Below are 13327 nucleotides of genomic sequence, written 5' to 3'. Positions count from 1 at the left end.
TCACGATGTATGGCCCAGCTCTCATTATGGAGCCACCGTCGCCATCCCAGCCTGGCTTTTTCCACGGCTTCCAACCCGAGTCTTTCGGCAGTGGCCACTCTGGGCACACTCTCTATGGTTGTGGGCCAGCTGCCTGCAGAGCATACAACCATAGAGTGTGCACCCAGAGTGGCTACTGCCAAAAGACTCAGGTTGGAAGCCACGGAAAAAGCCAGGCTGGTTGGCGGAGGTGCCCTGGCTCTGTAATGAGAGCTGGGCCATGCACCGTGAAGCTGGGATGTGGGTGAGCAAGAGTGGAACAGTTGCGCGTGCAACCCCCTCTCCAGCCGTGCAGAGCGCCATTCACTGGCATTTGAAAGGCGCCAAGCCGCGGAAGCCGGGTGGCGGCGAATAGGCGCTCAGCTCACACGGCTTGGGGATACCCTTAGGTCAGTGAATGGCACTGTGCCCGGCTGCAAAGGGGGTTTGCTGGGTGGCTGCTCGCGAGCGTGGTTGCTTCATGGCTGTTGTGTTGCACTGCTGCAACAGCGCAACACAGCCATTTGCCCATGTTTTCCATGGCATGGAGCAGCGGCAAGACTCTGCGCGTCCACCAACAACTCCGGAGGCCATCCGTGGGGGGGCGGGGTTGTCTTCCCGGATGGCCTCCGGAGTAATCACCAGCCACGTAGAGCCTTGCCACTGCTCCACGCCATGGACAACAGCCCGTACAATTGCAGTCTCACACACTTTGTAATGGCAGGAACTTGTTCTCACTCACCTGGGCTTCTGCAGAAGCTTCCCTCCAAAGCCCTTTGAGAGAGGAAGGGCCAGTTGGGAGAGGGGCTTTGGTCCTGCTCTGGGCTGTAATTGTGTGGGGCGTGCACACGCCTTATGTTTTCCACAGAGTGGGGCCACGGCCAGAAGATGAGAAATGCAGACAGACAGAAAGAAGCACAGAGAGAGGGGGGGGGGAGAGGCAGACAGGGGAGAGAGACACACAGAGAGAGTCACACAAAGTGAGTGATTGAGTGAGAGACAGACACAAAAACACACAGACAGAATGAGAGAGAGAGAGGAAGGGAGGGGAGAGAGACAGAGACAGACAGACAGATAGACAGACAGAGAGAGAGAGTGAGAGACAGACAGACACACACAGAGTGACAGAGATGGGGGTGGGAAGAGAGAGAGACAGATACAGAGAAAGAGAGACAGACAGACACAGAGAGAATGACAGAGAGAGACAGAGAGGCAGGGAGGGAGGGTGAGACAAAGAGCCACACACAGAGAGACAGAGAAAAATAAAAAAGAAAAAGAAAGTGGAAGAGAGAGATGAAAGAAAGAAAGAAAGAAGAAAGAAAGTAAGAAAGAAAGAAAGAAAGAAAGAAAGAAAAAGAAAGAGAACTTATGACCACAATTGAGCCCAAATTTTGGTTGCTAAGCAAGAGAGTTGTTAAGTGAGTTTCACCACATTTTCCAAGTTGGCCACGCCCACCCAGTCACATGACCACAGAGCCACTCCCACAAAACAGGCCACACCTCCTTTTGGCTCTCAAAAGAAATTTCAATCGTTGTACTGTTGATATTTGGCTCTGTTGATTAATGAGTTTGCCAACCACTGTTCTAGGGTTTCAGAAAAGATCAAGATGTCATTGAGATAGATGAGCACTCCGCCGTACAGGTGCTCATGTAGCACCCCGTTTATGTATTGCATGACTGCAGAGGCCCCTTGTAGCCCAAACAGCATAACTTTTAATTGAAAACTGCCAAGTGGGCAGTTAAAAGCGTTTTACATTCATCTCCCTCTCTGATTCGTATGCGGTAATACGCCTCTCTCAAGTCGTTTGGTGAACACCTTGCCTTTAGTCAAGTGGTTCATGTTGTGTATTGAAGAAAGTCCTCGCTGTTACGAATGACAGCTCGGAAGCAGCCAGGCGCGTCTTAGCCAATCAGACGCGCCTGTCAGTTGCCGAGCTGTCATCAGCGCGAGCTGTAACACGAGCCAGGTGATTGCAGTATAAAAGGCAAGCCGTTTAAACAGTTAACTGTCTTGTTAGAGCAACAACCTTGTTGATTGCTATATTGTTTCAGCTGTTCCTGCAGCCGCCTAGCCGGCTTCATTTAATACATTGTTGCGAGTTTTGTTACACTACTTCAGCTACTGAATAAAAGGTTACAGAGTTTTAAAGGACCTGCCTGGTTTTTTCAGTTATAATACTGGCGACGAAGACTGGGGACCTGTAACCTGAAGAAAATCAACTGCAATTTTCTTCTCTCAGTTGTTTAGAGTTCTCCTCACCGTCATGGCTGGTATGCCTACTTTTGCACCTTTTGGAGTCGGAGGTGAGACTTGGGAAGCATTCCTGGAAAGGTTTGAAGAAGTGTTGTGTATTGAAGAAAGTCCTCGACCGTTTCAGGGGCGCGGGACTTAAATTGAAACGCAGCAAGTGTTTCTTTGCTGTTCCCCAAGTGGAATTTCTGGGCTTCACAATTGACGCCCAGGGAATTCACCCTACCCCTTCAAAATTGGCAGCTATCAGGGACGCACCTGCTCCAACTTCCAAGGCGCAGTTACAATCGTTCCTGGGGCTTTTAAATTTTTATGCACCTTTCATTCCACACAAGGCATCACTGGCCGAGCCCCTGCATCGGTTGCTGGACCGATCAGCGCCTTGGCAATGGGGCAGTCGCGAAGCACAAGCGTTCGCAGCTGTCAAATCCCTGCTGACGTCAGATGCAGTCTTAGTCCAATACAGTGACAAGATGCCTCTGACTCTAGCATGTGATGCCTCACCCGTGGGTTTGGGAGCCGTTCTGAGCCATGTCCTGCCCAATGGTTCAGAAGCTCCCATAGCTTTTTACTCCCGGACACTGTCATCAGCAGAAAGGAATTACAGCCAAATTGACAAGGAGGCTCTAGCTGCAGTGTCAGGAATTAAAAAATTCCACGATTACTTATACGGGCGGCATTTCACCTTGTTTACAGACCATAAGCCACTCCTTGGGCTTTTGGCAGGTGATAAGCCGACCCCTCCTATTCTATCCCCAAGAATGACACGATGGACGGAATTCTTAGCGGCGTACTCCTACGCCTTACGATACCGTCCAGGCAAGCAGATAGGGCATGCAGATGCCCTGAGTCGCTGCCCACTTCCATTGAAGGAAGTTAAACCAGTTCCTTGCCTTTCAGTTTTGGCAATTGCAGAGCTAGAATTGCCTTTGTCTGCTACAGACATAGCAGCCCACTCTCGGTCTGACCCTACTTTGGCAAAACTTCTTAATTGGGTCCTGAGAGGTTGGCCTTCTGGTACATTACCACCTCAATTCAAACATTTTAAAAACAGACAAGCAGAGCTTTCAATTCATTCCGGCTGCCTGTTGTGGGGCGACCGTGTGGTCATCCCAACGGTCCTGCAACAACAGATTTTGCAACGCCTTCATGAAAGTCATCCTGGGGTCAGTAGAATGAAAGCTCTTGCTCGCAGTTTTGTTTGGTGGCCAGGGTTAGATGCCGACATTGAAGCCTGGGTTGCCAAATGTGAGACATGCCAACAGTCCCGGCCTTCTCCTCCTTCCTCTCCCTCCCGGGAATGGGAGATGCCTCGAGGGCCTTGGTCTAGGTTACATATTGATTTCGCTGGTCCATTCCATGGGCAGGTTTTCCTTATAGTTGTGGATGCGTACTCTCGATGGGTGGAAGTATTGCTAATGCACTCCACCACATCTGACAGCACGGTGCGAGCTTTGCGACGGTTGTTCGCAACCCATGGGTTGCCAGACACAGTGGTGTCTGACAACGGCCCGCAATTTACAGCCACAACTTTTCAAACTTTCCTGGCCGAACTAGGGATACGACATGCGCTGGTTGCCCCTTACCACCCGGCAAGCAATGGCCGAGCAGAAAGGGCGGTTAGATCGGCCAAGGAGGCTTTGGGCCGGCTAAACCGTGGTGACTGGCAGGCTAGGGTGGATGCTTACTTACTGGCACAGCATTCCACACCTTGCCCTCTGACACAGAAGAGCCCCGCGGAGATGTTGATGGGCAGGCGCCTGCGGACCACCCTGGATAGATTGCATCCCGTCTATTCAGGAATTCAGTCTGGCAACCTGGGGCCTCCAACCCCATCCCGTTCTTTCCAACTGGGGGATCTAGTTTGGGCTAGAAATTATGGAGGGGACTTGAGATGGGTTCCAGCAGTTATATCACAAATAACAGGACCCGTTTCCTATAGGGTTGACTTATCCGATGGATCCTCATGGCGAAGACACCTGGATCAATTGAGGAAACGGAAGACAGCAGCCGTAGCTTCTCAAGCGGATGTTCAAGGGTTTCAACTGCAAGTTCAACAAAATCTAGCCGGTGTAAATGCTCCTCCCATTCCAAGGGTTCCAGATCCTTATATACATAGCCCAAACCCCTCAGAGGCAGACTACCAGCCTCATGCCCCTCCAGCATCATCTGCCACCATGTCTCATCCACACACTTCACCTTTTAGTTATGCAATTCCTCCACAATTACCACAAGGACATCGTTGCCAGGATCCGCCTGCAATAGAATTAAGGCGGTCTGAGCGAATCCGTCGTTCCCCTGCTTATTTAAAAGACTACGCGTGCTTGCGCACAGCTGGGGGGGAAGAAGTGTTGTGTATTGAAGAAAGTCCTCGCTGTTACGAATGACAGCTCGGAAGCAGCCAGGCGCGTCTTAGCCAATCAGACGCGCCTGTCAGTTGCCGAGCTGTCATCAGCGCGAGCTGTAACACGAGCCAGGTGATTGCAGTATAAAAGGCAAGCCGTTTAAACAGTTAACTGTCTTGTTAGAGCAACAACCTTGTTGATTGCTATATTGTTTCAGCTGTTCCTGCAGCCGCCTAGCCGGCTTCATTTAATACATTGTTGCGAGTTTTGTTACACTACTTCAGCTACTGAATAAAAGGTTACAGAGTTTTAAAGGACCTGCCTGGTTTTTTCAGTTATAATAGTTCAACATATCTTTCATGAGGGGGTAGGTGTTTTTCATGCATACAGCATTCAAACCCCGCAGAGCAAACAGAGATGAACACCACCATCTTTTTTTTCTCTGAAGAGCACTGGGACTGCTATTTTCGACTTAGTTGGTTCAATAAAGCCCTTCAAATTGATGTCAATGTACGTCCTCAATTCTACCATCTCTTTGGGAGTCATGGAGTACGTTTTGGTAGTCCCATGTACGAATTCTATTGTGTAATCAGTGGGCCGATGAGTTGGAAGATAGTTGCAATTTTCCTCACTGAACACCTCTGCCAAGTCCCAGTACGCTTTTGGTATTTGCTGGATCCCGGGTTTTTTTTGCCTCCGCTGCAGGGGCTGCAGGCTCTGAGTGGTCTGCTTTATTGGGTTTGATTATCCCAGGGTGGTCCTCTGGCTGCACGGTGATAACGGCCCAACACCAATGGTCAATTTCCAAACGCCATTCTCTCACTTTATTGTAAGTGTCCACTAGTCCAGACATGCAAGTTCCAAGTTAATTAATTCCTGATAATTAATTCCAGAGCCATGATGAATCTGAGGAACTCATAGTGGCAGCCTATCTGTAACTTTACCAATTCGGTCATTCGTGTGGCTGGGGTTCCCCCAATTAGCGTTTCATCTACCTGCTCAAATCAAATGGGATGGGCTAGAGGTCTTGTCGTATGCCTAATTGCTTTACTATTGACATGCTGATTAAGCATCGGGTGCAGCCGGTGTCCACAACTGCCTCAACTTCCCCCTCCACCATGTTTCGGGTACTTGGAGCTTGGCTTTGATGGAGAAAGACGGACGGGTGCACTCACCATCAGGTCGTCTACGCTATTCTCCTCCTCCGAGGTGGAAGGGATTTCCCCATCAATTGGACTTTTCATCCCCTTAGGTCAGGGATCAGCTTTCTTAGGTTGTTGGCCCAGATGGCTCTTTTCCAGTGGCTTCTGGGCCCTTCTCTTTATCGCGTTGGCAGTGCACACTCGTGAGAGATTGGGGATAGAGCCAGGCACTTTGATGCTCTGTGGTCTGGTTGACCCCAACGGTAGCATTTTATTGCCCCACCCTGGAGGGAAGGAACCTGGTTACATCTTTTAACTCAGGAGCCACCTCGTCATGGAGCTCCGCTATCCACATTGCAGCTTCCCCCTCACTCATCCCTTCTGCTATTGTCAAGATTAATTCTCTATTGAAACGTGGGGCAAGATTCTGATGGGACATTGCAGGTGGGACTGGAATCGGGGTGGGGGGGAGGTCAATCCCTGGGGTTGTCCCTGCCCAGTTATCCAAAATGGTGTCATCTGCTGAGGGAGGGCAGGCATCCATTGGTATCTCTCCCATCCATGACCTGGGAAGAAAGCCCACTGCTTTTCTGCCACATGGCCCAGGATTTTCTGGAGCTCTGCAGATCTTCGAGAGGTAAGTGAGCAATGACAGGGAATTGGTGCAAAGGAAGCAAAAGCAGCTGTAGCATGAATCTTAGCGAATGGGAGGATGCCTTGAGTGTCCGGAGGTAGGTGGTCTTGTTCCTGCACCAGGAACATAGTCTTTCCCATCCCTAGATACTGTACCCCATGTATACTTAACGACCCAATGGGGGAATCTGGGAGGGGGCTCATTCATTTAACGTGATTCACTTAACATTGTGACCATAATGGGCAAGCTCCATTACAGTTAGAACTTAAGGACTACCTGTATTATTTCAGAGAAATAGTGGAAGCTTGAAATCAATTTCCAGCAGAGGGAGTAAATCAGACATAAGCAACTTAATTTAAACATGCTTGGGATAATCACCTATCACCTGACAAGAATTTAAAAATAAATTAATAAAATATCAATAAAATAAATACAAATTAAAAGTTTATAAAATAAAAATTAAAAAGAAAACAAAAAATCAAATAAAAAACACTCGGTGGACTACTGGGTCTTTTTTTTCCATCAGTTTTCTCTGTTTCCAGGATCTAGATAAGCTGCACATTTCATCTACTGAAAAATAAGTTACAGCTGTTTGAATTTTACCTCTGCTAGGTAGAGTACAGGAGAAGGGAGTTTCTATAGACCTGAGGATGTGATCAGAATGAACTACACATATAAAAATTGGTGATGTGTGTGTTCTTTATATTCCTCTACTGTTCATCCCCCTAATAACTACAATTCCCAAAATACAACACAGTGCATTTAAGTGCTTTGCTAAGAAAATATTTATTAGGAATGAAATTTAACAGATAAAAGCATGTAACATTCACTGGACCTCAAATATAGACATTAAAATTTTCCATAGAATTTAAGAAAGTACTCCAAAATGAGTGTAAAGGCTTTTTTGTTCATAAACTCAATTACACGTAACCCTAAAAACCAATCCAAGTCCCACAAACTTTATAAAGGTCATGTGACATGAAAACTGCATTTTTAAAAATTGTTGTATGGTGTATAACAAGCCCTTAAAGTAATATGATGATCCATTTTCTTAAAAAGTTATTAGAAAGTGTATTATACTGTAAGAAGTATCATATTAATTTATATTTTTGATAGACATTATATAATAAAATCTTGAAATAGAGGTACCTGTGTGACACAAGTACGCTACCATATGGAGAAGATTCTTTCTAGTAGTCTCTCACATATAAATCTACTAATACATGAAAATAAGATCAACACATAAGTGTCAATAGGTGCTGATGAAAGTTGATGCCAGCATTTCCTTATTAAAGTTCATTTCAAATAGTTTGTACATCATATAAACATTCAAGTAAACCAAGCTTTTTAAATTCCACAGAAATGAATTGTTCAGTGTATCATTTAAGGAATGTTTTCAATATATTAAAATAATAATGAAACTACTTGATATTGGAAGAAACCAGTTCAGCTACCAATTATTTTCTCCCATTTATATATTTTAAAAAATCATTTGTGTTTTACATGAAACTCATCAATCATCAACTAATTTGAATTCTTAACCTTAATACAGCATGCATTTCCTTTAATGTTAAACTTGTTTCATTCTTGTCGGGAAACAAAGACTTTTAAACTCGTAACTAACTACTGGTTACTAAAGAATAGGTACTGAGTTTAATGTTACCCACTATTTTGGTAACTGAATTATTAATCTTGAGCAGCTGCATAATACAGGTCAATCTTTCCCATGGGCAGAGTATCTATTTCAAGGTAATTGCCTATAGAATTTCTTTCTATCATATATTTAAAGAAGAGATCTGCCAAAGGAATCTAAATGTTATACAAAAATTAGATGAGCTAAATGTAACAAGATTGCCACTATAAAGCAATGGCATGAAGACAATCTTGCGCATAGGGTCTCCTCTGCCAATAATAATAGTAGTAATAGCTTGAATATGCAATAATCTTGAAATACTGTAATTGTATTTTTCTGACAAGAATCATGTAGAATAAATGAGAGTTTCAGGTCCACTAAAAGGTCCAGTGTAACTATTATAAACCCACTCCCTACCCAGCAACTAAATCCATGAGATTTGACATTTTTTGTTGGATAGTATTCAGTTTGGGAAGAGATCAAAAGACTTCACAAAATTATTTTTTTAATCTTGCTAATAGGACTAACTAGCTTGAAGAGGGAAAGGCAGAGTAATGTCCAGATGTTAGCAGATCACTGGAGAATAAGAAATTTCTATTAGCCCACCTAAACAGATTCTAAATTTTAAAAAGGTTATAATTTTTAAATATTTTATCAGAAAAGAGAGATGTAATACAAGTCTTAAATAATCAGAATATCACCCCCCCCCCCCCCCACACACACACTTTAGGTCTTGAGTATGTGAGATAATATCCCAAGGCTGATGCCCTGGAACATTTCCAATGTACATTGTTTAGGAGGAAAATAGCTTCTGAACAGAGGATATTCAGCAGAGGATAAAAAAAAAGTTAAATGGCAGCTTGCCTTCCTTAGAAAATTTATTTCCAAACTAAGAATGCAAAAATAGCAAAAGAGAGGAAATGAATATTTGAACCTTCTTCAAGGCCTGAAATTAAGTAGAGGATATGCTCCACAAAACTCTTGTGCTTTAAAATATCCATGGCTGGAATTATGCTGAGTAGTGGAGAATATTCTTTATACAGTAGTATCCAATCACTCACTAGTTTTTGGTCAGTGGCTTTCATACTAGCAAGTAACTGGTTATTTAATATCCAGTTCATCATAACAGTACAGTATAATAAACTCTAAAGTCAGTCATGCACTGTTTTGTGCACCTGTATGAATGTGATAATGCATGCAAGAAACTGAAGACACAAGACATAAAAATAGCAAGAGTTTTAAAATTAGCAAAAATGTCACAGTGTTCTTACAGCCTTTACTTTAAAAACACAAGTATATCATTTATCACCACTTTTGCTCAAACAATGTAATTTGTCTCAGCCATGCAAATTAGTTTGAAAATGTAAAGAAGCAAACATTTCTTGGCATATCTAGACAGTGAGTGCAATCTGAATTTAAATTTTGATCATATCAGTTATCACAATTATTTCCCATTCTTCCAATTGTTTTGCATCTTAACTCGTTTAGATTTAGAATGTTGTGTGCAGGTAATCCTCCGGTTATGAGTGTCCCCTTAACGAACATTTCAAGTTACACGATCAAGGCTCCCTAGTGTGTGAATGAATCTTGAATCTTGCAGCACCAGGGCAGTTGTTTGCCCTTATGAACAACCACAGAGGCTCTGCAACATATGTCCTCCATGTTACCGGCCAAAATGGAGCTTCTGAGGAGCCCCCTGGAGGCTCCATTTCAGCTTGCAATGGGCCTGGGGAGGACCCTGTAGGGCTGAACAAAGCCTCGTGGGGCCGCCCCAGGCCCCCAGAGGCTCCATTTTGGTCCGCAACAGGCCAGGGGAGACCTGCAGAGGGCTGAGCAGAGCATTGGGGGACTGGATCTGGCTCCTAGAGGCTCAATTTTGGTCTACAACTGGCCGGGGGAGGCCTGCAGAGGGCCAAACAGAGCGTCAGAGGGCTGAAACTGGCCCCCAGAGGCTCGGATCTGGCCCTCAGAGGCTCGGATCCAGCCCCCAGTGGCTCCATTTCCATTTGCAACAGGCCAGGGGAAATCCACGGAGGGCTAAATGGAGCTTCGGAAGTCTCCCCCAGTGGCTCCATTTCGGCCTGCAACAGGCCAGGGGAGGCCTGTGGAGGGGTGAACGGAGCATTGGAGGGCCAGATCTGGCACCCGGAGGCTCCATTTTGGCCTGCAATGGGCTGTGGGAGGGCCACAGAAGCAACCTGCCGGGCGAGATATGCAGAGGCCTGAGCAGAACTGCAGAGCAGTGCATGAGGCTGGAGAGGAGACTGCTTGCTAGATCTTCAGAAGGTAAGTGACCTGGAAAGCCAGCAATTGTGTAAAGCATTAGTTATTTCAGTGGGTTGGGGAGGCCATGGGTGATCTTAGGCAGGTAGCCTTCCCCACCATGAAATACCTTATATGCATTAACCTTACATGAAATACCTTATGTGCATTTAACAAGCCTCCCATTTGATTAGCAAATGCATGGAAGAAAGAGGGAGTGGTCCCGTTCAAGGTATGAGATCCATTCCCATGAAACCTCGGGTTACAAATGGAATGGGCAGGATCCATTCTATTTGAAACTCAAGGACTACCTGTACTCAAGAACTAGTCAAATCTACAAAAGAAATCTCAACATATATACAAAAATACTCGACAAATAGATGCTAGTGGAAGTTGATATTCCCCATTTCTGGTATAATTTATATATTCTATTCTCACTTTGAAAATGTTAACAATGCTGTACTGCTATTTCATTGCCTTTTAGAAATGTTTCATTAGAAACGTTTCTATCTGAGACATCCATACTTATTATTGACAGACAGTTTCTCACACTAAATAAAACAAATCCACAATGTCATTTTACCCCAGAACGCATGGTTCAATCTGACACCACATCACCATCATTATAGCCAACATTTACCCATTAAAAAAACTTCACTGTCACACACAGTTGGAAAAAGCCATCTGACATTATATCTTTTTGTAAGAAAAGAATCCAGCTTCTCCTTAACTTATAAATAACTTGTTAATCATAATCACCAAACTTTAGCTATTAAACAGAATTCAAGTTTAGAAAAATGAATAAATTAGCTACAGCCTTGTAAACAATATGTTTTTATGACATGTATGTATGTACAAACATACACACTCGCTTTTAAAAATCCTCTGAAGAATAAATCAGATATTACAAGGCACACATTACACTCAAGAATTCAAAATGATAAAAATGCAACTATTTTAATCTTTGCTGCCAGAATTGTGCTGCAGGATACTGAAAAACATAAATATAAATTTGTTTATGCTACAAGCCTTCCATGGCTGCAATCTCTCTCTTTATTCTATAGTGCTGCGAGAGTTGATACATTTTTCTTAGATATTCTCCACAAAGCTTCCAGGGAAAAGGCCAGTTTTTCCATTTCGCTGCAATGTGCCTTTGAACCAGCCATCTTCATGTTTTTTATGAACAAAAACAACATCTCCTTCTTTAAGTTCAAGTTCAGCTTCACTCTGAGGAGGATAGGGTACCACTACTCTGTATCTGCAGAATAAGATTTTTTCACAACATTTAGACTTCCACTGTTTAGGAAAAAAAGCAAAAAAATCAGAAAGCTTCTTTGAGCTGTTTATAATTATAAACAAATTATAAACTATAAATTTAGAATTAATAATAACAGACAACGTGTAAATTGTATCTCTTCTAGCTATTACCATTTTCATTTTGTATATTTTGTACATTTCATTATTCATTTTCATTCTTTAAATAATTTTCCACCATATCATATCTTTAATGAAGGGAATTATTCTTCCTTTTATGCCAGCCATAATAATACCCACAATACCCAGTTCCATAGAATAACAGAGTTGGAAGAACTCTTGGAAGTCTTGTAGTCCAACTCCCTATTCAAGCAGGAAACCTTGTGCTATTTCAGACAAATGGTTGCCCAATCTCTTCTTTAAAACTTTCAGTGATGGAGCACCCACAACTTCTGAAGGCAACCCATTCCACTGCTTAATTTTTCTAACTACCAAGAAACTTCTCCTTATTTCTAGGTTGGTTCTTTCCTTGATTATTTCCACACACTGCTTCTTGTTCTTGCTTCAGGTACTTTGGAGAATAAGTTAACTCCCTCTTCTTTGTAGCAACCCCTTAGATATTGAACTACTGCTATCATATCGCTCCTAATCCTTTTCATTAAACTAAACTCACCCAATTCTTGCAACCATTCTTCATAGTGTATACTTTAGCCTCTAGTCCTTAATCATGTATGGCCTTCTGATCACTGTACAACAAGCAATGTATTAGAAACCACTGCCTGTTTATATAATATATTAGGAATAAATGAACATTTCAAACAGAATACAATTCAAGAAGAATAGAAAATTTCTTCCATAATTTTTTAATAATTAGCATTTCTTGATGAAATGCATGAAAGAACACATTTTTATCCAAAAAAATTACTTACCGTTCATAGATTACAGATCTGGATTCATTTGACACTGGAGCCAATGATGAACATGGTTGCCTTGGAGGAGGAACTACAGGTATAGTAGAATCCAAAGAACTTGTTTTGCTGTGAGTACTCTCCAACACAATTGTAGGTGATTCAGTGTCCATGGGGCAAGTGTCTGCTCTTCCCTGACCAGAAATTGATGGAAGTTCTGGCCCTACTGCACCCTGAAGGGAGGGTTCTGTAGTTGCCAGCTCAACTTCGAGAGTTGGGGATGATGGTGGTGATGCTCTAAGTTTACGCTTAGTAGATGCTCCTGAAAGTAACTTCAGTAACCCCTTTTTTTCTTTCTATAAGAGATTTTTTTTAAAAAGGAAATATGAATTTGGAATTCTACATCTGGCAATCAAGTAATCACCATTGTATTTAAAGCCACATACATTGGGACAACAAAGCATGTGGAGTAGTAGTGTGATACAGTTCCCATTTGGAAATATTTTTTTTCATAAAATTAATCTCAGTGTACTACTAACAGCTATAAACCATATAAATTACTTCCAATCCTTAGGATTATCCTGCAAGGGAAGTGAAGTTATAATTTCCACAAATATTTTACATTTATTGAACACTTTTATTATTCATTATTTCTAAGGGGATAATTTTTACTTAAATACAAATAGCATTTGTGCAACCTAGAGCTTAAGTTCAAACACATACATTAATACTAAATGTTAATAAAAACGATTAAAATCCATAATACAGATTAAAAATGAAATAAAAGCCACCAAGATTTGGAAGCTTAAATTTGGGGAATATGTAGCAATGTAAAAATTAATAGCATACATTCATATTATAATTTTAATCAAATTTAAGT

The 13327-nt window shown here is 42.8% G+C and overlaps 1 protein-coding gene across 3 annotated transcripts in view; it reads right to left on the bottom strand.

The window, feature by feature from the left end:
- Positions 1–7151: 7151 nt before the first annotated feature.
- SH3RF1 (SH3 domain containing ring finger 1) overlaps positions 7152–13327 on the bottom strand; it is a 42208-nt gene continuing 36032 nt past the window's right edge. For 2 of the 3 annotated variants that reach the window (XM_032224260.1, XM_032224261.1), the window contains exons 11-12: positions 12469–12803; positions 7152–11543 (exon numbers count right to left, since the gene is read on the bottom strand). In XM_032224260.1, coding sequence (XP_032080151.1) covers positions 11375–11543; positions 12469–12803 — 504 coding nt within the window. In that variant the 3' untranslated portion in view covers positions 7152–11374. Of the gene's footprint in view, positions 11582–12468; positions 12804–13327 lie in introns of all 3 variants that reach the window. The other variant, XM_032224262.1, reaches the window with a different exon arrangement.

Source organism: Thamnophis elegans, chromosome 9 (assembly GCF_009769535.1).
Source record: "Thamnophis elegans isolate rThaEle1 chromosome 9, rThaEle1.pri, whole genome shotgun sequence".
Taxonomy (NCBI): Eukaryota; Metazoa; Chordata; class Lepidosauria; order Squamata; family Colubridae; genus Thamnophis; species Thamnophis elegans.
The sequence above is the reverse complement of the archived record's forward strand: the minus strand, read 5'-3'. Positions and strand labels throughout refer to the sequence as shown.